At 37.9% G+C, this 25,379-nt stretch overlaps 1 protein-coding gene across 2 annotated transcripts in view; it reads left to right on the top strand.

Moving 5' to 3' along the window:
- KIF6 (kinesin family member 6) overlaps positions 1-25,379 on the top strand; it is a 159,233-nt gene that overhangs the window by 118,762 nt on the left and 15,092 nt on the right. For both annotated transcript variants that reach the window (XM_069852542.1, XM_069852543.1), the window contains 2 exons: positions 7,505-7,555; positions 24,454-24,538. In XM_069852542.1, coding sequence (XP_069708643.1) covers positions 7,505-7,555; positions 24,454-24,538 — 136 coding nt within the window. The remainder of the gene's footprint in view (positions 1-7,504; positions 7,556-24,453; positions 24,539-25,379) is intronic.

The raw sequence follows: 25,379 nt of genomic DNA, 5'->3' as shown, positions 1-25,379 counted from the left end.
TGCCATTGCTCGTGCATACGTAACAGTAGTGCTTCTGTAAGCACTACTTTATTGGCTGAGCTGTTGGTCTCCTGCCTATTGAGAATCCAGAAATTATGTGTCCTTCTGCTGAAGTCTCTCAGAGTGTGCTTGCTGCTAAACATCCATTCTTGGTACAAATGCCTGAGCAGCATTAAGTCCACCCCCCCCCCAAAAAACCCCAGCTGTGTAGTGACAGCCAACCTTGGAACAACAAAATAAAGGTCTGAGCATTTAAGTCTAAATTCAGAAAGCATTCATGTTCTGATTTCCAGTTTCAGGGAGATGTTGAACTACAGTCCAGAACTCCTGGTGCTTTCTCTTGGTTATTGTAGATATCCCCATACTGTGTATGTAGACTGTTAGGAATTTATGTGCACTAGCCACTTCTCATACTCTGCTCTCCACAGAAAGAAGTCCTGTGCCTTCAGGTGAATGAGAGCTGTGGTACATGCTAGCATTTCCCTTAGATGTGTGGGACCTTGGGAACATCTTAACACATAAAGCCTATGCAGCCAATGACAGCCTGTACTTAGAGGAAGAGAGAGGTCTAGAATGCTGTCATCAGAAAAATAAATTCATTTGCTGTACAGTTTTGCTGCATAGCCCTATCAAAGCATTATTTTCTGTACCAGATGGATGGTACTTAAAAAAAAAAAAAAATAAAGTAAAAAAGTGGAAGTTACAGGAATGTCTATCAGTCAGAAAATGTAAATATTCATCTTGTGAGGAAAAAAATGTATGATGTCATATATCCAGGGCTAACAAGAACATGTAGGAAATGGGGAGGAGGCTTAATATGGATGTTAGAGATAAATACATAGAAATGGGGACAGAGGTTAGAGGTCTGTATATTGAGTAGCTCAAGGAATAATCAGTAAGTCATCCTATAGCAATGAGTGACAGAGACTGCTGTCTCACAAGCTTTCTCTTCTGCAAATGTGGTCATGCTTGAAGGTATTAATTCAATAAAAATTTTGATTGTCTCAGCTGATTATGGCAAGGAAGAGAGAACATACCCGAGTCAAATATTTAAATAGTAATCTCAAAATGGTTAGTATCCTGCATCATAGTAATATGTTTGCATTTGACTGTCATATTTAAACTTCAAGGAATTGAGAGTATGTTGGGAAATGTGTATGTTTCCAAGTCTGTTTGGTTTTGTGCTGTGTTTAGTTGGCGGTTTGCAGCTGTGTACTTGGTGTGGAAATCAGGATTTTCCTTCCAATTCTGAACCTACCATCTTCCTTGGGGTCTCTGACTGATGAGTTCTACTAAATGCTGTCAGCCACCTTGCTCCAAATGATCTTCCCCATCACTTTGCTGGAAGTTACTGTCCCAAATAATTTCTTCCCAGCACAGCTGGCAAAAGAGAGTGCTGAGATACCAAACTGTGTTGGAGAAGCCAGAACGCAGGAAGACATTTACTTCTACCCACTCTTCTATGGGAGCAGTAACCTTTGACAGCAAACCTTGGGAAGGAGGGAAAGAAGAGGGAAAAGGAGGGAAGGAAGAGGGAAAAGGAGAAAGGAGAGCCAGTAAAGTCTTAAATCACTGCAGATGTTTCTTCAGTGAACTAAAGACAGAAATCTGCAGTAGCAGGTTATACTTTACAGTATGTTACCTCAAGTATTGTCATTAATATATTTTTAATGCTGATGAGGGCTGCATTTCATACCTTGAAAAGTGTGTATGCTATAGTCAGAAGGCTCTGAGTGCTGAAATAGTTGGTTTTCTTTTCTGGTGCTTCCAAGGGCTTTCTGAAAGTTAGGACTTGTCAGATTACATGGTGATTTGACCAACCTTATATCCCAAAAATAGAGCATTTGCATCAGAAATAGTGTTGAGCCAGGTTACTAGTGCAGGCTACTTTGCCCCTCCATATTGTCCTAATAGAGCCAATTGACATGTTTTTGCCATTGTAGAAGGGCAAAGGTTGTGAAGAAGCAGCGGAATTTGTCCCAAATATTCCTCTGGGTCACAGAAAGGCTGAGCAGTTTTTCTGTTTTTAGTGTTGTAGGGTTTTGAGTTACAACAGAATCTTACTTTTTTTTCCCATGACTATTCTAGTCAGGTATTTTTTAACATAGCTTGTGTTCTCGTACAATTTCAGGAGCAGATTTTCAAAATTGTCTAACACATCTGGTAGGATTTCTAATAACTGTCTGTCTTTGAATGTTCTCTTTTTGAGAAATTACTCCATTTGAATACCTCCATTTGGGTTCAATGTGTCCTACTTTCAGAAATCTTTTGTAAGCTGTTACAACTCTGACCTCAAGCTCAGTTAAAAATATATCTCTACAATGCTCATGGAAGTTATCTGCTCCTCTCTGTCTCTAAACACTTATCTCAGTGCTGAGTATACAGCTTGAATTTGAGCTCATTCAGCAGGACTCTGTATCAGAGGCTTGAGTAGGTAGGTCTTCATAGTTGGGTGACAGCTGTGTGAATCTGCCCCATAGCTAGGGGCATTGTAAACAACCCTGCATATTTCCTCTAGCAGTTTAACCCCAGCCAGAAAGTAAGCCCCACACTGCTGCTCACTCACTCTCCCCTAGTGGCATGGGAGACAGAATCAGAAAAAAGTAAGAATCAGGTAAAAAGTAAGAAAACTCTTGGGTTAAGATAAAGACAAGTTAATAAGTAAAGCAAAAGCTGTGCACATAAGTGAAGCAAAGTAAAGAATTCCTTCATACCTTCCCATCAGCAGCCAGGTGTTAAGCTGTCCTCAGGAAATCAGGGCTTCATCACACGTAGCAGTAACTTGGGAAGATAAATACCATCGCTCTGGACATCTCCCCTTTTTTCTTCTTCTTCTTACCAGCTTTTTTTTTTGCTAGGCATGATTTTATATGATATGGCATATCCCTTTCATCAGTTGGGGTCAGCTGTCCCCTCCCAACTCTTTGTGCATCCCCAGCCTATGCAAACGTGAGGTGATATGGGAAGCAGAAAAAAAAAAAAAGATAGATCTAACACTTAGAATTATTAGGGAACCAAAATGCCCTGGAGGGTGAGTTGCAGGAATTGGAAGTTCCATGGATGCAGAAGAGGTGTTCTGCTAGATATTATATGGAGCACTAAAAATTATGTAAACATAGAGAAAGAAAGAGATACAGCATCCTAGCTGAGGTGTAAAAGTTTCAGGATCTCCTGAATGGAATGACTTCTTAAGATAAACACAGGCTTGGAAAATCTGAAATAATGCCATAATTAAAACAATGACAACACAGGAGAAGTTATTGATGAACACTCCAGCCTGTTAATTATTAACTCAGAAGTGACCCTGCATCAATTTAAGGGTGTATCCTCATCAATAACAACTCCTTCCCTTTGAAAATATTTGTTAAGGTTGTGCATGTACTCTTAGCTTGTCCAGTATTTTTATCCTTTAAGTTAGCAGTCTTTGAAACCTTAAAATAGTATGATGTGGAAGGTCTGATTAAGCTTAAGAGAAAGTTTAAAGCCTGCAGTGTGGACTCAAGCAAAACCAAAACACTATAATTTGTTTTAATTGTAACCATGCTAATTATTTTATTGCCCTGAAGCACATGTAGTATTGTCAAAGCATTCATTTTCTGTAATAAATTGTAAAATAATTTCAGCTCCTTGAAACAGTTTGGAAGAACACAAAGACAAGTTAAAGACCTAGTACTACTATTCAAGCTATGGATTCTGTCATATTTAGTCAGCATATGGGATGCTTTGCTTTACATCAGCCTTAATTAGACTTCTCTAGTCCATTTTGTCTCCTCCATTTTGTCTTCTCCATTTCCTTCTTTTTTTTTTTTTGTCTCCTGTCACAAAGGTGAAGTTCTATGTTACCAGTTCATCTCTTTTCCATACCTCAGGATGGTACATGTGTCCAGAAACACAGGCCAAAACCAACAGATTTATCACAGTCTTAATGACAGCTGGCTGCATCCTGAGTGAATTCTTAAATTCCCCAAAACTACTTTTTTTGCCAAAACATGTGGAGTTGTAGCACTCAACATTTTACTGGGACTGTTATCTCCAAATGAAGAATGACTCCGCTGGAAAAAATTATTTGGTATCAGCTGCAAACCTATTTTTAGCTTATTGTTTGGTGAAACTTCAGAAAACATAATTAGCCATATGTTGAGAGATGTTTGCCAAGTCTTAAATGCACTTTTTGCAAGCCACATTTAAGTACTACCTTGTCTACAACTTTACACTGTTGGAATCAGAAGACGTGGGGCTTTTTTATGAGTATGTGTGTCTTCATATTTCTTTGAGTAAATATTTGTGTTTATGAAGGTTGTAGAACTGGCAGTACTAAACTCTGGAATCTTCCATTTGTTTATATGGGAAGGTCTGTGCAGGCAACACTACAGGAATCATCCCCTACTTCTGTCACTTGTGAATGTCAAGCCTTACATTGGGGTGATGGTGCTCTCAGAGGCAGAAAAGTAGAGCAGATCAAAAACATTCATTCTCCCCAACAAGTATTTGTAGTGAAAACAGAACAAGTTTACTTTAATCAAAAACGTATATAGAAAATGTTAAGGTTGTGGCAAAAATAAGAGATCCAACATGAAAACCAAGTTTTTTCCAGAGGAAATCTAAATAAACTGTCAAATTTCAAATTGGATTAAAACAAATTGAAAGATTAAATAATATCTGGCAAAGTCTTGGTATAGAGTTAGAGTCAGGTGGCTCATGATACCATCATATCCTCTGAACCAGAATTCCTGTTTGGGTTACTTTTCCTGTAATACAATTACTGTTTCTCCTCAGGAAGTTTTCTGCAAACTGAAGTTCAGTTTTTGCTGCCATGAAAAGCCATTTTGGACTATGTGAATTGGATAGATGTTGTCTTTCTATTTAATTTACATAAGAAAAAGAAAAGTCTTTTGCTATAAGAATGGTAAGATTGGATTTTTATTTTTCTAGCAGAAGGAGAAATTTTCTTTGGTTCCCGTCTGATTACAGGTGGTCTGGTTCCAACTTCTCATTCTTTCATAAAGCTGCCAGATAGAAGAAAGACAAGATTTTCTACAACATTGTGGGCCATGTCATGGATGGCACAGAAGGCTAGAATGAAGCAGGAGGGAGGAGCATTTGGGAGAGTTCCACACTGCTGGCTGGCTCCACAAAGCTGGCAATAGAAGTAGGGCTTCTGCTGCCTCTGTGCTCTCTGTCCCAGCTGTACTAGGAGTACATTCTAGGTAACTGGAAGTAAAACTTCTCATTTAAAACACAATCCCCACATTCTTAGGTTTCCACATATTTGTATTGCAAGCTGTTATCTATCTGTTCGATCTTACTTTCATTGATTTGTTTGGCTTGCTGTTTTTCTGCTGACCTCACTGCCACTTGATAGAAACTAATGCAAAACATTTAGATTGCTGCTGATCTGTTTCTAGCAAGGTTAAATAAAGAGAAATAACACTACTGAAAACATGTATTGACAGGGTAGAGAACTGTATGCCACCTGTAGTTTTAGTTGAATCTTGATGAACAGCACATTCTCACCACTAAACCCATTTTTTCAAATGATAGTGGCATTGCCTTTTGTAGCTCACAGTGCTGAAGTGAAGAAAGGGAGTTTCGGAGCCCTTACATGAAGGTACACATATAGATGGCTTTCTGAGGCACCTAGTTAATGGGAATCCAATAAAATTAATCTCAAAATCACTACAGATTGTGTCCTAACTGTCTTATGGCTTGCTACTGACTGAAGAACATCACCTTGTGTGATATAGTACAATAGAATACAAGGATATAGATATCCCAAAGAGCAAAAACCAATTTGAGGGAAAGCCTGGTGTGTTTAATCAACTTTCACTGAGTATTAACATCAACTGAGTTGCTATATAAAGCTTTCAAAGCACAAATAGCATGAGTGTTGATCATTTGACTGGGCTTTTACTGGTACAAATTATTCTTCAAGGGGGATTTGCCTTTAGTTACAAAGAAATCAGCTTACTTAACTGAATGGAGTTTTTGTTTCAGTGTTAGTACAGCTGAGATGGAGGATTGGTTTGGTATAGCTGGAGTAGGTGAGGCTAGTTCTTTCAGTTAACCTGTTTCTCGGTAGCTGAAGGCTTTTATTAATTCTGTAGATAACTTTAAGTACAGAAAAAGTCATTGGTTTAAATAGAAATAATTGAAAATAATAAAGTTTCCTATGCAGAAAAATAGAAATCTGGAATATGTGTTTTATGGACAAGGGGTGGATAGGGGATTTTGGTTTGCTTTGTTTTGTTTCTAAAGACATTAAAACCAAAATAACTTGGCTATTATACCACAATGTGTCGCTTATAAAACCTATTCTACAATACTACTAAATACTTAAGAATTATTCTCACAATTCCCAAAGAAATTTAATTTTCATGATTCTTTGTGCTAATAGAACTGCCTATTTCTTGCGACCTATGAACTCAAGTGGTTTTTCACATTCTCCAGTTAAGGATTTGGCAGCTTTTAATTGCTTAATTAGCCCTGATTAGCTTGCTCTGTATGTCTTCACTTGTAAGCAAAAGGATATTTTTAATTCAGAATGCATGCTAATATAATATATATAATCACAGGTCTCAGGGGAAAGAAGTGAATCCAGCATGGGTATTTTTTTTATTTCTCTGGTATCCAGATGTATAGCTTAGTGAAATTTATGATGAACTCTTTGCTTAGAGTTTGTTTTATTTTGAAAACTTGAAAGACACAATCCCATCCTCCGTCAGAATACGTACAATGCTGAAATTGCACACTTAGGCTTATGTTTTTCCATTATTGGTTCCATCTATAAATAATGGCTTCCCATGTGGTAATCTAATTATCATTTGAGATAACTGGTGAACTGGAACAGTGTCATAGATCAGGGAGGAAATTAATAAAAGAAGGATAAAGGTGAATTCTGTGGAGCATGGGAGCCTAACTAGGAATAATGAGATAATGAAATTATAGAAAATTTTTGATCAGAGACCAATGACATCTACATAGTGAATTCTGTTGAGTAGCAGAACTTGCAGAAGCTGTAGTACATGCAATATTTAAAACTGAGTTGACGAACAGGAAGAAATGGACTGCAGGGAACCAATTCTTCATTGGCAAAGAAATGGTCTGGATGACCTAATATCTCATTTCCACTGCTAGCGCCTAAAAGTCTGTTGAATAAGTACTTGGAATTCTGAATCTCTTCTAGCCTCACTTGGACTTATTTTGAGTCTAGCAGCAGGAGATCATTATCCTGTGAAAGTGCTTGACAGTAAATGGCTTCGTTTTCAGTCTTTCTTACTGGACAAGTTAAATTTTAGGATATGTAAAACCAAATTGTGTCTATTTGTTTATGCCTATTTGTTTACTTGCAGAAATGAGAAGGAGAGAGCTCTGAAAACTATTTATCCTGTTGATCACAAAAAAAAATCCCCTTAAATTGACCAGCAGCTCAGGGAAAGTAAGCAATGACTTCATTGATTTTTTGACATTTTGAGTTCTAACTATTCACATTTTGTGTCTTCTACAGACCATCTGAAAGGCGCAATAACCCAGAGGCACATTCAGAGGGCAGCTCTAGGTAAGAGTAAAACATTTGAGATTCAATAGGATGCAACAGGAATAACAAGCTTTCTGAACCTGCTTGTGGGGCAGGTTGTATTTTCTATGACAGTTTTTGCTACAATATTTCTACAATAGCCCCTACCACAAAGAACATCGACTCTTTGAATTTTGCCAGAGATTTGGCTCAAAAGACATCTGTTATGTATGGTGAGAAACATAATGCAAAAGTCTTGTAGGTTTTGGGGTTTGGTATTAGCTTGCTCTATTTTCAGGGTGACCAAAACAAGAAGAGAGACATCTAAACTTTCCTCATTGTTAGGGTTTTTTTTTGCTTTCTCTTGATTCTGATTTGAATTCCTATTACAAGACATCGATTTATCCTGAGACTGAACTGCTAGCCACGTTGCTACAATCTGTTTAACATCTTTTTTCATTTTCCTCATTCCAAAAGGGACTGAAGACATATACAGGTCATTTCTTTTGCATGTAGTTATAGAAGTTGAGAAGCTATTTCTTGCTGTTTCTGTTGACACAGCTGTGAAGCTAGAAGTATCTATGTAAGTTGTTCACGTAAGTGTAAAGTCATCCAAATTTGGTTTAAGATGCTTTAAGCTGACTCCACTGACTTTGTACTGTAACAGCCTAGGAGTGTTCATATGAGAATTCTGTTTTGGACAGTAAACATCAGCTAAAATGTCAAAGAAACTGCTGGACAAATAACAGTTTGAGCTTCACCCCACCCCCCACCCCCCCGTGTAAAAGAATCCTGTAAAAGAATCTCAAAATGTTCCTTCATGGACCTTCTTCACATAAAAGATGGAGATAACTCAGACCAGATTGCAGCTGATGGTGTTATTTCGATGTATACATAGCACAGTGAACAATATTTGTCTCTTAATAATACGTCAGGAAAAAAAGTTACTGCATAGTAGCTAAATAGATTCCTCCTTTTCTTTCTTATTTAGGCATACACCTCAAGCTCTGTTAATGATGATATTACTTTATACTTTTATCCTTTTTGATTTTTATTTAAAAATCAGCACTGACAATTAATGCTGTCCATGTCAATAACTTAGCTTACTTTGATCAATAATGAGATGCAGAAATGAAGAAGGTGCTGATCTCTTCTCCCTGGTATCTAGTGGCAGGATACATGGGAATGATTTAAAGCTGCATCAGGGGAGGCTCAGACTTTATATTAGGAACATTTCTTTACCAAAAGGGTGGTCAAACGGTTGATTGAGATCCCGTGCCTGACAGTGTTTAAGAAGCATTTGGACAATGCCCTTAGTAATATTCTTTAACTTTTTGTCAGCCCTGAAGTGGTTCTGTCCAACTGGTCTTCCCTTCCCTTCCCTTCCCTTCCCTTCCCTTCCCTTCCCTTCCCTTCCCTTCCCTTCCCTTCCCTTCCCTTCCCTTCCCTTCCCTTCCCTTCCCTTCCCTTCCCTTCCCTTCCCTTCCCTTCCCTTCCCTTCCCTTCCCTTCCCTTCCCTTCCCTTCCCTTCCCTTCCCTTCCCTTCCCTTCCCTTCCCTTCCCTTCCCTTCCCTTCCCTTCCCTTCCCTTCCCTTCCCTTCCCTTCCCTTCCCTTCCCTTCCCTTCCCTTCCCTTCCCTTCCCTTCCCTTCCCTTCCCTTCCCTTCCCTTCCCTTCCCTTCCCTTCCCTTCCCTTCCCTTCCCTTCCCTTCCCTTCCCTTCCCTTCCCTTCCCTTCCCTTCCCTTCCCTTCCCTTCCCTTCCCTTCCCTTCCCTTCCCTTCCCTTCCCTTCCCTCTAAAGGTGATACCTTCAGCATAAATGGAAATATTTTCTTCATTTCACTCCAGGTTTTAATACTGTCTATTTGCTAATTTTATGACACTTTAAGTTGAAGTAACCTCAAGATGAAGCATAGCAATGCCATTTATGAAAATTCCTTATTCAATGTTTCAAAAAATTAAGTGATATATTCTAACTGCATGTTTCAATCTGCATGATAACATCTGATCTCATAGGATGATTTCATACTATATAGAAAATTGTGTTGCAAATGTTGTTTTGAATAGCTATCTAAGCTGTTTTTCATAAAATAGGTAAGCATAATTTTTTGTGTCCTTAGGAAATGACATAGTACTGACTTGACCAGCTACACATTCACATTGTAAATAAGCTGTTAGTGTTCCACAATGCAGCAGGCAACGCATGTGTTTTTTCCCTTTTGTTTTGACCATTGCTATCTGCTTATCATCTGTAAGTCTAGACCGCACCAAGTATTTTACAGATTGAGTTTTCTTTTTCGTTATTCTTTTAAACACTCTGGATGTTTTTACTTAATATTTATTCTGCGAGTTGAGGAGTATTCTTTGCATTCCTGCTTTTTTGGATGAATGTTCTTCCAGGGAGTAACAGGTGTCAAGACTCCTAGGATCTTCTTGATGACCAGAATGTCATCAAGACATTTTTAAATGACAACTGCAGGGTAAAAAGTCTAATTAAGTGTCTGTTGAAATCCCAACATGAAATAAAACAGACCATTGTTTCAATTAGAAACCAAGTTAACATCCTCCAGCTGTCTTTTTTTTTTTAACTTAAAGTATTTTATGTTTAAAACTCTTTAAGACACTATTTAGTTGGATTTTAAACATGGTAGATCTGTTTCCCTCATGGCTATGCTTAAGATGTGGATTTCTTGTGGAAGGAAAACTCCCCATTGTTCTTAGCTATCTCTTAAAAAACACCATATGCTTGGAGTTAAAAAAGGACACAAAGAGATGGGAGGCTTCACTGAAGGTAGAGGAATGCTCCATGTTTGTCAGTACACAGACAGAAATATTGAATAATTTGTGTAAAACTGCAAGGATTAACTCTCAGAGTGATTTGTGTCTTTATTAATTATAAGAATTCCTGATTATGCAAGTAACTCCTTTTATTCATCAAGAACTTTCAAAGTAACATACTTAACTGCATTTTTAGGCTGTATTTAAAATTAAATAGCATGCACACTGTTGACGTACTGACAGAGCAAAGACACTGGTCACCAGCATGCTTCTGGGTGGAAAGATGGAAGAGTGAAAATTAAAGCTTTCCCTGAGGCTTGCAATTTTATTGAAGAAAAATAAATGTTTTATGTTATTCTAATGAAACATTATATTTAAATACTTTAAACTAGTGTTTCTGTAAAATACAGGACCTAATTTTTCATCATCTTATTCCAGTTTTGCATTGATAGAACATGGTTACAAACAGATTAATGTTGCAGTGTTCACCAGCACTGGGGGAACACTGAATACTTAGCCAAGACTCTGCTCTAAATCTTTTTATTTAACAAATCAACCATGATTACCTGCAATTGCAATATAATACTGCTGATTTACTGTCTGACCAGTAGGAACTCATTCTGCCGCACAATTTCCTGGATATTGAAGAAAATAATCAACATGGCCCTGAACTTTGAACAACTCATGTGTTTTTATTGGTCTTGGAGATGTTGCTGGCTTTCACTGCATTGATTGTTCCTTAGTTTCCAAATCATAGATAAATATCCAGGTTTTATGACAAGTAATTACCAAATTCAACAAATTCTGTTCATCGTCAATGCATTGCAAAATGTCCAAACACAATTCCTTGCAATGTCCTTCTTGTTCATCAGTCAGCATTTTTGGAACTATTTTTGCACAGCCTTTTTCATGTTCAGTTCTTCTGTTAGAATGCATTCAACACTTTCCATGTCCAAATGAACTTTCTCAGCTACTGCTTGAACACCCAGTCTTTTCAAATCATGTCTTGCACTTTTCCAATGTATCACTGGTAACTGCTCTGTGTGGGCAGCCTTGGCAATTATCATCTTTCACACTTTCTCTGCCTTTCAAAAATAATTTGTGCCGTTCAAAGGCATGTGCACACGACATGCACTCTTCACCATAATCCTCAGGCAATAATTGAAAAGCTTCCATCACGGATTTCTTCAGTTTCACAAGACATTTGATATTACCTCACTGTTCACCTTTGCACACTGACATTATCTGACTGAGGATAAGGAAATGTCTATACTTGAACACACATCCATTTGTGTGCAGTCAAGTGATCAAGCTGATCTTCAGCACAGCAGGACCCTCATTATCAATAACTGGAATTACTTTATCAGTTTAGTTGAAGTGAAGGTTTTCAACTTTCCATTTCAAATATTTTCGTTATTCATCTTTTCTCCATGAGCCTCCTTTTTCTTTCTATGTAACTTTTGAAATCTAGGCAAGTAGCAAACTATTAGTTCTTTTGGGATTGTCCTAAAAACATCAAGAGTTGGCAAAATCTTTCTGCTTCTGGGGAGGTTTTTTGGGACCAAATTAATCTCTCTTTCACAGTCCGACTCCATTGTCCCTGTAGAGCTGCTTGAAAAGAAAAAAAATGGTATTATCTAACAGGGGTGAAGGTGACAAATATGGGTCTTTCAGCATTAAGAACCAGGATTATCAACATTTTATTAAAAAAAAACACCTTTCTTTTCTAAGGTTTTGTAACTTGGCTTTTAGAAATAGGATTTAATATTTCTGCTGTTATTCCAAGAGCTGTTCCCAAGTACTTTTTTGAGCAAGATTCCTTTGAGCAAGCCCATCCTTCATGAAAAAAGAAATGACTAAATGAGTCAGAAAAAACCAAATATATTTGAATCCCCAAAAACGCATACCAGCATTTGATTTAGAGCAGCAAATGCCTAAGAGCAAGGATTTTGGTATCTGTTATCTTTGTGTTTGGATTTGTAATACAGATTTTAAGCAAAAAAGAGGAGCTTTCTCCTTATCTTTGTTGCATCTATATCTTTGTCTACATCATCTATTCCTGCATTTTCAAAGTTACATACCAGTTCTAAAGATATTAGTAACAGTTTATGCCCTTTCTTGACCTGTCATGTGTTTCTTTATAGAATCATACAATAGTTTGGATTGGAAAGGACCTTAAAGATCATCTAGTTCCAACCCCCTTGCTATAGGCAGGGACACCTTCCACTAGATCAGTTTGCTCAAAGTCTTGCCCAGCCTGGCTTTGAATGCCTCCAGGGATAAGGCATGCACAATTTCTCTGGGCAACCTGTTCCAGTGCCTCATCACCTGCACAGTAAAAAATTTCTTCCTACTATCTAATTTAAATCTACATGCTTTCAGCTTAAGCCCATAACCCCTTATCCTATCACTGCACTCCCTGATAGGGTCCCTCCCCAGCTTTCCCACAGACCTCCTTCTGCTACTGGAAGGCTGTTATAAGGTCTCTTTGGAACCTTCTCTTCTCTAGGCTAAAAAAGCCCAACTTTCTCAGCCTTTCCTCATAGCAGAGGTGCTCCAGCCCTCTGATCATCTCTGTGGCCCTCCTCTGGGCTCACTCTAACAGATCCATGTCCTTCCTGTGCTGAGGACTCCAGAACTGAATGCGGTACTCCAGGTGGGGTCTCACCAGAGAGGAGTAAAGGGAGAGAATCACCTCCCTCAACATGCTGCTCACAATTCTTTTGATGCAACCCAGGATACAGTTGGCTTTCTGGGCTGCAAGCACACATTGCTGACTCATGTTCAGCTTCTCATACATTAGTACCTCCAAGTCCTTCTCTTCAGGGCTACTCTTATTTCTCCACTCAGCCTGTATTTGTGCTTGGGATTGCCCCAACTTAGATGCAGAACCTTGCACTTGGCTTTGTTGAAGTGCATGAGGTTAGCACTTGCCCACTCCTCAAGTCTGTCGAGGTCCCTCTAGATGATGACCCTTACCCCCAATGTGTCAACCATATGACACAGCTTGGTGTCATCTGCAAACTTGCTGAGGGTGCGTTCAGTTGTCTACTGTCCCTGTCTCCAACAAAGATGTTAAAAAGCGCCAGTCCCAATACCAACCCTTGTGGAACACCACTTGTTACTAGTCTCCATTTAGACATTGAGCCGTTGACTACAACTCTTTGACTTCAACCATTCAGCCAATTCCTTATCCACTGAGTGATCCATCCATTAAATCCATGTGTCTCCAATTTAGAGACAAGAATGTCTGGCGCGATGGTATCAAATGCTTTGCAATAGTCCAAGTAGATGATTCCAATTAGTCTTCCCTTATCCACAAATGCTGTAACCCCATTGTAGAAGGCCACCAAATCTGCCAGGCGTGATTCGCCCTGAATGAAGCCACATTTTCTTGTCACCAATCACCTTATCATTTTCCATGTACCACAGCAGAGTTTCCTGGAGGACCTGCTCCATGATTTTGCCACGCACAGAGATGAGACTGACTGACATGTAGTTCCTTGGATATTCCTTTTTCCCTTTTTTTAAAGTGGGGGTTATGTTTTCTCTTTGCCAGTCAGTGGGAACTTCACCGGACTGCCACAACTTCTCAAATATGGTGGATAGTGGCTTAGCAACTTTATCCGCTAGTTCCTTCCAAACCTGCAGATGCATCTCACCAGGTTTCATTCTCCTTCATCACCTTTCCTTGATTAGAAGCAAAAGAACAGCATGATCAGTCCCAGAATAAAGAAGGGACAATGCTGTGTAATGCATCAGATAATCATCCAGGCAGTGTTAGGAAAGAATTTTAAAGGTATTATTCCTCCAGTGCACCAGTCTGTGGGGCTCTGAGAAGCTGCTGCTACCATGTATCCTATACCTGATGGGATGCAAATATGTTGTCTGACACATTTCTGCATTTCTGAAGGGGCAGAACTGGGAACTGCTGCTCCCACTTGTCCAGAGTGAGGTATAATAGAATGACAGAATTATTTGGATTGGAAGGGATCTTTAAATATCATTTAGTCCAATCCTCCTGCCACAGACAGGGAGGACTTTCACTAAATCAGGTTGCTGAAAACCCCATCCAACCTGACCTTGAACACTTCCAATATAGCCCATGCCACTAGAAAGGCTGGGCCACCGTGTTTTTCATCTGGTGACCATATGAGGTATGTTCAGGAAGTGTATGATAGCTCTCTCTGCAACCATAGCAACATCCTACAGACATAAATAACGTTAATTAGGCTGCTAATTAATAACTGTCTTGAACTCATCTGCTGTGATCTGTGTGAATGGAAAGCACATAGCACTTCCAAATTGCTGGTTTGCATCAAAGTTAATCTCTTACACAAATAAGCCCATATTTAAATAAAATTAGTTCAGATTCTCTCACTGTTTTGCATCTTGCAACTGAGATGCCTTTTAACTTTGTTCATAAGAAGCGGAGAGTCTTGATCTGTACTAATGCCATGAAGTGAAGAGACACAAGTGTTTTCAATCACAAAATAACAGAAGCCAAGGAAAGTGGCAGTCTGTGTTTTCCCACATAAATCCAGAGCAGTCCATGAAGAATAATTAATGTCCTGTTTTAAGACCATCATCTCTGGTGCTGAAAAATTACATGTATGGGATAAACAAAGCACTTTAAAGAAATAATCTGTTTGAAGTCCAGAATATTAAGTTTTGGGTTTTGTTTAGGTTTTTTTTTCCAGAAGAGATAAAGCAACATGTCCTGAGTGCTGCTAGGCATCCAGAGATGCTTCCTCTAAAACCATGTAAATGGGTTAACATATTTTCAGTATGTAAAATATGTTACTTTTAGCCAAAAAAAAAACAAACAAAAAAACCAAACAAAAACAAAAAAAACCCAACATTGTCGTCAGTTTGCAATGGCCTATTTGCAATGGCCAAATTCACAATTTTGATATGTGCAATGTTTTGTTCTTCTGTATAGTTACGCTTGAAATCTCAAGAAACAGCACTGTTCTTGTAAAATGTCACTCGTGTGCTTGCAGGGCACTGATTTTATTCCTAGGGTGACCTCTACTGGTACCAAGCCCACTCTTTATAATGATGGCTTTAATTTCTTCAGTCCTGTTTCAAAGGAATTTCTTCCTATTTCAAAGGAAAAAAGTCAGAAATGTTTTGCATTAAGGTTTATTTTTGGAATTCTGAGACTGACAGAAAGGTGGCAAGATTGTGCTTGTTTAAAAGGACAGTGATTTTTCACTGTTGCTAAGACAAAAATATCAATAACAAAATGCTGAAAATTCAGAAAGTAGTGTTGCTTTGCCTTTTCTAAAATACGAGTTTTACTATGACAAAGACAAAGATACTTTTAAATTTGCGTTGTGCAATTATTGTAATATATGAAGTGCTTTTAACAGTATTTACAAAAACATGCTTTAAGGAAATGCTTGGAATACTGAAGGACAATTAATTCTGAAAACATGCATAAGTAGTTACATAGGACATTGTATGTAGATTAGAGTATCTTTATAGCTTTTTGTGACTGCAGTGTGGTTTAGTCATTGTACTTATTCCAGATTTGTCTTGAAGGAAAAAAAAAAACTATAGACTTTAGCCTGTGGCAACTGCTAAGTAACACACCACAACAGACTTTCTTGGTTTCGCGTGCTATTTTTTTGTTTCAGGTCAGCACAGTATATGGCTAAAACTCTGACTTCTTGAGGAGCTTTTGTATTTTTGTATGTATAAAATTCTTCTGTAAAGATGATGAAAATCAGAAAAAAGAACCATGGATTCAAAGCAGCTGCTAGACAAGCAACAATGTTTCCTTTGAAGAAGTACTAGAGGATTCTTCTTAGTAAAATGTTTTGGGGTTTTCTCAGTACTGTGGAGGAATGAAGTTTAAAACTGTAGGATTATATTCTAATTAGAATTCTAATTCTTTAACCTATCCCTTCAGGCCTCAAGCCCACACAGACCTTTCTTTCCATATGTTTCGCTTCAGTCTTTCTATGGCATTTGGTAGTTTTATTTGTTTTGATGTTTTTCCTGTTACTCTTCTTAGCAGATTTTACTAGGTGCAACACTAAATTATAGAGGCAGCTATGAGTTTTCTCTTTCATTATATCTTCAAGAACTACATCTTTACTGGAAATCTTTGCAAAAATGTTCTCCTGAACTGACAGAAAATTCTGAGAATGCTCATGTGTTCCTATTAAGTTTCCCATGTGACCCACTACACTTCTGTTTATCAGATCTCAAAAAAGAGCAAAGACATCTTTGGACCAAATGATATTTTTATTAGAAGTCATGAACTTGTAGCACAGCTATCCATTTCTCAGTTTTATTGACACTGACTTTAGCATTTCACTGTTGTTGGAACAGCTTGCAGTCTCTGTAAGCTTTCTTGCCATAAATATTTCTTCTGAAATACTGAAAAGCTCAGTGTAAATTGAATTTTATTTTGAGACTCATGGTTACTAGTAAGTAAGCAAGACAGAATGTTGATATAAAGCTCTCAATTTTCTAATTTGGTCTACTAAAATTAAGATTAGGAAACAGATTCTATGAGGATAATTATATATTGAAAGTGATCCTCAGAGAAGTTTGCAAGATCTCTTTCCTTGGAGTTTTTCATAACATGTCTGGACAACCTAGTCTTATTCAGTTTTCACCCAACTTTGAGCAGTAGGTTGGATTACATACCCTTCTAAGGTCCCTTCCAACCTGAATGATTCTTCAATTCTAAGGCAAGACTTGAGATGGAGTGAGTAAAAAATAAATATGGTTTTATGCATGCAGTCTACTGATTCTAGGCCTAAGCTTCTTTGCTTTAGCTTTAGTATAACTCAGAGCAGCCTCTCTCTACTAGCTCTAAAAATCTGTAGGAAAACAAAGGGTAACTTACAGTTTAAGGTGCTGAAAACTTCTTTCTTCTGGTAAGGTCCAGTGGGTGTGTAGTGCAGCTTGACTAGTTTCAGTCAAGGTTTCCTCCATGAGAGCTCTTTGTAAAAAACAAAAGTTCTGTCATATAATGAGCTGTAAATAACAAAGGGAGCTCTTTCACATCTGCATTTGCTTTCATTTTTTTCAAGGTAAAGGTCAGGCTTAGAATAGCAATTTCCACCTGATTACATAAAACATGGGACAAGGAGTGAATGAGAAATAAAATGTCTAATGTGGTACCCAATGTTTCAGAATAAGCTGAAAATTTGGTGAAAAACTTTTTCTGTTTTATGTTTTGCTGAAAAGGCTAAAATAAATTAATTCAATTCTTCTTAGCTCAAAAATTTTTGCACATTCAAGATCAAAGAAAATCATGACTTGGAACAAGAAGTTACTAATAATATCCTGCAAGTATGCAGAGATAAGAATAAGATAAGAATCCAGATGAGAATCTTGTGGATAAATTGTAAGCGTTTCTGAATTTGTCAGGATTGCCTCTTTCTAGTAAACAATACAGTGTAATTCATCTGGCAGCTACCAGGACATTGAGCTCAATGTCCTTTCCAGCACAGGTCATAGGAAAGAACTGTCCGAGTTATGAGAAATGCCTAAATACCTGTATACTTCTTCAAATGTCTTGAACTGGTTGTCTAGAACAGGCAGCATAGCTGTTCTGCAGCCAATGTACATGGGAAGACCAGCAAAAGGGTGGCACTTAGTGTGGGATATGAGTGTGGCTGGCAGGAACAGAGGGTTCCAAAACCAGAATCTGGTCTGTATGTGGCCCTGATCTAGCACGTGCCAGAACACTAAACAGTATCAAAATTTATCTTCTTGAAGAATAATATTTCTGCTGACATGAAATCCCATGGTTGGGGCTTCAGAAATTTCCTGGAAAACTTGTACCTCATATTAACGTTCAGAAAAGCATTCATGAATCCCTTTTAGAGGGATAATAGAGTAGCAAGGGGGGAGAATGGAAACAAAACTTCTGTAGTAATTTGGTCTTTATTGTACCCTTAACTGAGGTGGGGTCTTAGCACATATTGTCTGCTACTCACACAGAAAAACAAAAAATCAAATCTGTGGTAGATGTGTTTCAGGCCCAACACCTTTTGTCTCACTTGGGGCACGGGTTAAACTAAACACTGAACAGTGCCACCTCAAGCTCATAATATAATATTTTGATTTCACAAAAAATGTTGCATTTCTCCTTTCTGTTTTCCATCTTGTCTACTTCTCTCTTGCAGATGAAAGGTCTTTTACTTACACGTTATAGCAGAAAGAGCAAAACTGATACTACAATATACATTTGTTTGGTTAGCATTCACCTCTTGAATCAAGATCCCAACCTCTTTTATTGTCTAACTCAAAGTGGCATATACTATACATAGCTTCTGTTTCAATAAGCAGTTAAGTATAAAACGTGCTTATTTTTCCTTAATATTTTTTCAAATAGTTTTGCTACAAATTTAGTGCACAGCCCAAAATAAATTCTTCTGTGTATTATCACAGGTGTTTGTAGTGACAACCACAGCCAGAGTTCGACATAGTATGCAATCAAAATACCTGTTATTTTTAGAAAACACTAGAAAACATTTCTGTCTGCATTGCATTCCTATATGTGACCTGCAAGCACAGGACTTGCTGTGCATGCCTGTTTGTATTGCTTATGCACAGTAAGGCTGTGACTTCTCAGAACTGAGAATTGGGCATCTGCTTATCTGAGAATCCCTAGAAAGAAATATGGATGCACTAAGCTTCAGGATCTCTTCTGTGCTCTGTGACACTCAATGTGACTTCACCTTTAGCACCCTTAGATACTTATTCTCAGTAAAGTTGTGCTATATTATTCTTAGTCAAGTTCTTATCTTGACCAGGCATTGCTTTACAAGTTATGGTGCTGTCTTATTGCACATTACTGTATGCACATTGGTGGCAGTGTCTTTCTAATATCTCAGCTTTGTGACAAGCAACCAACTTCAGAAGTATTTTCCATCCTTTTCTTTCAAGAAGAGCATGACAAAACTTAGCAAAGAGACTTTTTTTTTTTTTTGAAAGCTTGTAGAAATTAATGTTAAAGAAGCCTCAAGATTTAGGAATGACAAACCATACCCCTTTTGGGGAGGCAGAAAAAGATCATTCAAATATCAGGTATGGTTTTATCTAATGTTATAAACAAGAAAACTGATGCAACAATAATCTCTTGTCTTGAAATGGTAAAATGTATTTATTAAGTGTAGTCAAGAACCTGAGTTAGTAGGGCTTTCCTTACTAAGACCCAGCTATGTTACTATTCCACTAGATCCACTGGTATGTATGGAACTTATTGAACTTGAAGCTGCATTTTTTTATCCCAGTGTATTGTACTTGTATATTTGGAAACCAACAGAGAACTTTTAGCCACAATGGTTTCAGAAACTTTCATGGCTTCAGTGCAGCTGACATGAAGGCAACACCTTCTGTTTCATATGCCACGTATTTTTAGGAGCAGATATATAAATGACTAGTCTCAAAGAAGAAACTTGAGGGAATTGAAGCATGAGCCTGTATTTAGCCAAAAGATCTCACAGAGTCTAGGAAAAAATAGCTCCACTTTCTAGGTATGCATTGGAAGTCAGTTAGCCTGAGCCAATATTAAGCCAGTAAAACAATAAACAATAAAATGATACAAAGAAAAGCAGCATACTGATTGACCCTTTTAATAATTCAGTGATTAAAACAAAAATAAAAATCAACAAAATACACATGCCCTTAATCCCACACACATGCACTAACTTGTGGAGTGCTGAAGAGGACAGTTTATTTCATTGTATGCTCGTGACCAGCTGGCTGAAATTTTAAGAAAACCATTACAGTAAGATTAGAGGTAAATTGCTGTAAAACCCACAATATAGACTCTTCTAGATGTGAGGGTATTTTCATCTTCTCCTGAGTTTCATTATGTGTACATATCTTTCCTTTTGTATAAGGTACACATGTAGTGCAAGGTGACAAACATGTTGACAGGACCCAGGGGAGGAATAAGAAAGAAGAAGGGGAGAATTGCTTGTAAGGCAATCCTGAATAATGATGGATAGGTAGTTCTTTTTAAAAAACCCAAATGACAGCATATGTTCTAGTTTGAAAGCACTAAATCCCAAGTTTGCCAAAAGCTGCAAAGCTGATAAATAAAGCAGTAAAAATACTAACTGGACACAGAAGTCAATTCTAAATTTGGTTACTTCAAGTGACTATAAATTTAAGCAGATAAACACAGGATTATGCAGTGAAAAAAAGAAAAACTATGACTGCATAAGTACAGCCGGAGGGCAGGGCACAATGTTATTTGAGGCATAAGACAATAAATCCCTAGGAGTTTGACTTCTAGGATACACTCAGGTCGAGAAATATATGAGCGCCTTAGAGAGTATAAAGTTCAGGGTCACAGAGAGTTTCTTGCAAAATTTTCTGACTGTAGACAAGAATTTCCCAGAGTATTTCAAGCTGTTGCCAGCTTGCAGTAAACTATGGTCAGAACATTTGGTATCTCATGCTAGAAATGGTGTTTTTCAACCATACTTGCCATAATCCTTTGATATAAAGATCCAGTTGGCAGGTGCTTATATTTCTTTCTAGTACTGTGCAATTGGATGACGTGTAATGTGTTGTAAAGTTCATTACTTCCTGTGCTTCAAAACTGGGCTTTTCATTAGAATAAAATAATTTTATATTAAAATGCCTATTACAATCTTGTTTATGAAACAATAAAAAGCCCAAAAACCTTTATGATATGGACTTAGTATCAACTCATGTGGCGCTCACCTTCCTCTCTAAGCAGGCAGCTGGTATCATGTCTTATACCTCACTTCATCAAATGGGTTGTATCCGAAGATAAAAGTAAAACAGTATGTAAAATATCTGAATATGTAAAAGTTGCTAGTTATTTTGTCATCCAATATAGCACTGTCAGAATCTCCTCTTTACATTGTGTGATTCACTACTCTTAAAAGAAGAGTCCACAACATAGGAGTCCTAAGTTTTGATGCTCATTTGTATATGCAGTTACACTTAATGTAAAGGAATTAGTACTCCTTATAAGTACACTCCTGACTACTGCTAAAATAACTGTTGTATAGAATTGGCAGGACGTGTGCCAAAAGAAACCCATAGCATACACATGGGCAATGTTTTCCTAAACATGCATGTCATTCCTCCCTTGCATCTCTGAAACTTGGCTCTGCATTACCTACGATCATATTGCACCAATTTGCATTTGATTCCTAGGAGAAGTCACTGGTGCACTAAAAGTCATCTCAGTTGATGCACTAAAAGCATAGAGGCAAGGCTGCACAATCAAGTTTCATATGACAAACTGTCATCAATGAACTAAGTCAACACTGAGTGAACAAAGCAGATACCACTTGCTTTTCTTCCATGCAGTTGCAGAAATGCTATCTGATAGTTAATATTTTAGCAGTAGCACCTCTGCATGTTTTAATGTATAACAAATTTTTTAATGTATGTTGGCAAAACTTGATCTCATGAATTTTCAGTTTTTCTTAGTCTATATGGGGTTTCTACGTATGTGGTTAATGCATAGATAAAATAATTTGATGTTTTAATAAACATTTTCTGTTTCTGAATGGACAGGCACATACATACAATAAAAGGGAACTCTATTTAGAGGAATAAAAGCCTGTAGCAAAAATGAAGTGTTTCTTCTTAGTTATCTAAAATTTGTGAGTAAATGCTATGCTTTCTATGTTTTACTGTTTATTCACTTAGTTGACCCTCTCATGTTATTTTAAAATAACTGAGCCTGTCTATTGAAGAATGCTAACATTAGACATCAGATATAATGAGCCAGTAACCTCTGCCTTAGCTGCTTCACTTCAGCACTACCTGAAACTTCATGGGGTGGTGGCATGAGAGGGGTGTGAGGTGGCAGCCACAGAAACCCAGAGGCAGAAAGAGGCTACAGCAGGGATTCAGGAAAGCTTAAGGGGAAGAGGAGAGAAAAGTAGCAGGAAATGAGGAGAAAGCATAAGCAGTATCAAACAAAAGGGTTGGAATACGTTCCAACAGCCCATAGATCTCCTTTGCTTGGGACATCAGGATAGAGCCTTGGGTTCATCTGTATATATTGCAGTGGGCAGATTCAAAAAGGTCTTGTCTTTAGGGCAAAATGATACTCAGTTCACAAGCATATTGTTGCAATAAGCAAGCATGAAAAAAAGAAAATGAAAAGGAGACTGCAACAACATGGGAAAGGACTTCAAAGAACGTACAAAATACAGGCCAAGTAGGTATGTCCTGGACTTGACTTACCACTGGACTTCACCTAACACTGTAATCAGATCTCTTCTGGTTTTGTGACTGGAATACAGGGATGGTTGTCTACGTTTTAGCCATTTACTTGATGAAATACCCAATGCTATTTTTGCTGCTGGAGCCACATCATCTTCAATTGTACTCGTCTCTTTATGTTGTGTACAGACACAAAATTGTGCTGCTCACCTTGCCCACAGCTGTTTCTTGCTTTCATCATCAGCATATTGCAAGAGACAATGTACATAGCTATATTCAGAGTTGAGGATGCTGGGGCCCTTGTGTCATAGAGGTACTTATCTCGTACAAAAGGCTTTATTATTTCTGAGAGTAACTTGCAAACAAATAATCCTTTCTGCAATGTGTAATAAACAGTAGAAAAACTTTTGTTGATGTTCTTACATGTGAGTGACCAAATTCTGCCTGTTTGGCTGCCTTTTGAGAGCTAGTGCAAAAATATTTTTCCAAGTACTAGATGTCCAAATAAATCAAAGTAACAGCTGCAATAAATACAGCTGCAGTATTATGCTCTTGCATAACTCTGTAATGACTAGCAGAATTAGGTGATGTTTTCATGTAGGGAAGTTCTAACTTCAGAAACAGCATTAACATTTTAAGATGTTACTGTCTTCTACTCTGTGTTATTTCCCTTCACTATAAGGGGCTAGAGCTGCTACCTCCTGAACTCAGACACCATAACAGATTGTGCAAATGCACCTCAGTGTGCTCAGCAGTCCCCTTTGACCACTGCTGAGGATAGCTCAACCTAAGTCTGGCTGGCTTTGCATGGAAACACAGTAAGGATGCACATATGGTCTATGACCGTCTCTCGCTTGGGAGGCAGTAACTCCCTAAATCATTTCCATTTGTTCCACAAAAGCACATTTCTCTCAGGCCTGGATGCTGTATACTCATGAAACTGAGAACAAGTGTGAAGCCTCAGGAGCTCTGCAGTATCTCCCCTTGACTTCCCTATGTAGCGTTGTGCTTTCCTGCATTACGCCTTCTCCTGAGGATGAAATCTGACAAATCAGAAAATCCTGATGCTCTGTAATGACTGGAAGGTTTACTACTTTCCTTAAAGGTTCTGGCGTGATTATTAGGGCCTTCTTGTTACCCGTTATGTTTAGGTATAATTTGTTATATAATACCTCTGTTGTAGCATCTCTTCTGCCATGATGTTTACGCCTCCTGGCTTCCACTTTAACCTTCAAAGCAGTTTATTTTTTAACCTTTTGAGGGTACCGTCTCCACCACATATGTCTTCACTCTATTATTCTTTTGTAATCTACGTATCCAGCAAAGCCTTCTCATGTATGAAATGAGAATTGTGCATGGGCTTTGTGCACCTTGGCTGTCTGTATTAGCATGTTTGACCTAAGTACTCCGAATGAAATAAAATTCTTTATAGCTTCATCTATATTAAGCTACAGGGTGCTACAATAAAAAAGGAATGGTTTCAGCTGGCATGCTGACAGGAGCAGAGGGGTCATTACTGCCCCCTTGTTCCAGACAGAATTCCTTTCCTTGAAGAGAGGGTGCACTCCTTAGGCCTCGTGACAGGTTGATGTACAATTTATTTTCTTGGCAGAAAATATGGTTGAGATGGAAACCTACACATATTGTACAGCAGATTTTTTTTTCTTTCATTTTTCTTCACTTGAAAAGGTGAACATGTTTTCTTGGGAACTTTAAACTATTCTCATTCATCCTAGAAATAGAAACTGTTGTAATACTAGTAGGTAACTATACATTTCCTTTCATTGTTGAACATATAACCCAAGATGGAAAGACTGTTTTGCCATCTCTCAGAATAAGAAACATTTCTAGAAGAGAAAAACAGTTAATGGCCCCCATTTCATTACCTACCTCTTAAAAATATTTTTTATTCTGAGCTGTCTTGTTTGACATCATATGGTCATTGCTTACATCCTGTTATTTCTACTATAGCTGTTTCCAGTCCTTCTGAAGAGCTAAATACACTTGATCCAGTAGAAGAGAAACTTCGAAGGCAAATTGAAGAAGAAAAACAAAGGTATTAGTCTACCTCAAACTTCTGCCATCCTTCAGAAGATAAATTGTGCTAATAGCATATTCCAATTACAGTTCTACACACACATCTACCCTCAGGGTTTTCTCTGACATTTAAAAATGTCAGTTTTATGGTTCACTAATAGTTTTTAAATTTGTGTATATGCTGTTAGTTTGTCTGTAAGATGCCACAGTACAGGAGTGGAGAAAATTTATGCTTGGGCTAATAGCTAAAAAGAAATAAAAATAGCTTAATGTCCTCCCTGAGGACTAGTGTTAAAAACTTGTTCTTTGAATCCAGATGTATCGTGAACTGTTTTGGTTGATTCAGAAATGTTCTGCTTTCCTTGACCTAAGGAAAATCTTTCAGCTATTCAGGACTGATTAAGTGTAAATAATACACAGAATATACATTGGTTAACCAAGACTTCCATTTGCTCTAATAGCACTGTAGCCAGGAGGATAAAAGAAAATAGATGCAAAGATATCATTTCTAAGTAATTCACTAGCCTTTATGCCATGTGCAATCTGTGAGGAAACTTCTGGCTGTTTCATACTGCTGGTAAAGCTCCAACTGTACGTTAGCCAAGAGGCCTTTTAATAAGGCTTCCATCTGAAAGGGGAATCAGTACTCCGCTCCTGTCTGAATCTAGGCTTTGGCAACCAGTTTTTTTATGAATGGTAACATGCAGAGAAATCAGAAGAAAAAATTGACATGCTTGGTCAAACCTATATTTAAATTGTTAATCAATTTGACCCCACTTGAATTTCACTAATTTCTTTAGGGAAATAAAAATTTTGTGGGATCAATTTCTTGTACTTACTGTTCAGTGAAGCCCTTCTAA

Source organism: Phaenicophaeus curvirostris, chromosome 2, assembly GCF_032191515.1.
Source record: "Phaenicophaeus curvirostris isolate KB17595 chromosome 2, BPBGC_Pcur_1.0, whole genome shotgun sequence".
Classification (NCBI taxonomy): Eukaryota; Metazoa; Chordata; class Aves; order Cuculiformes; family Cuculidae; genus Phaenicophaeus; species Phaenicophaeus curvirostris.
This window is presented reverse-complemented; position numbering and strand designations above follow the sequence as displayed.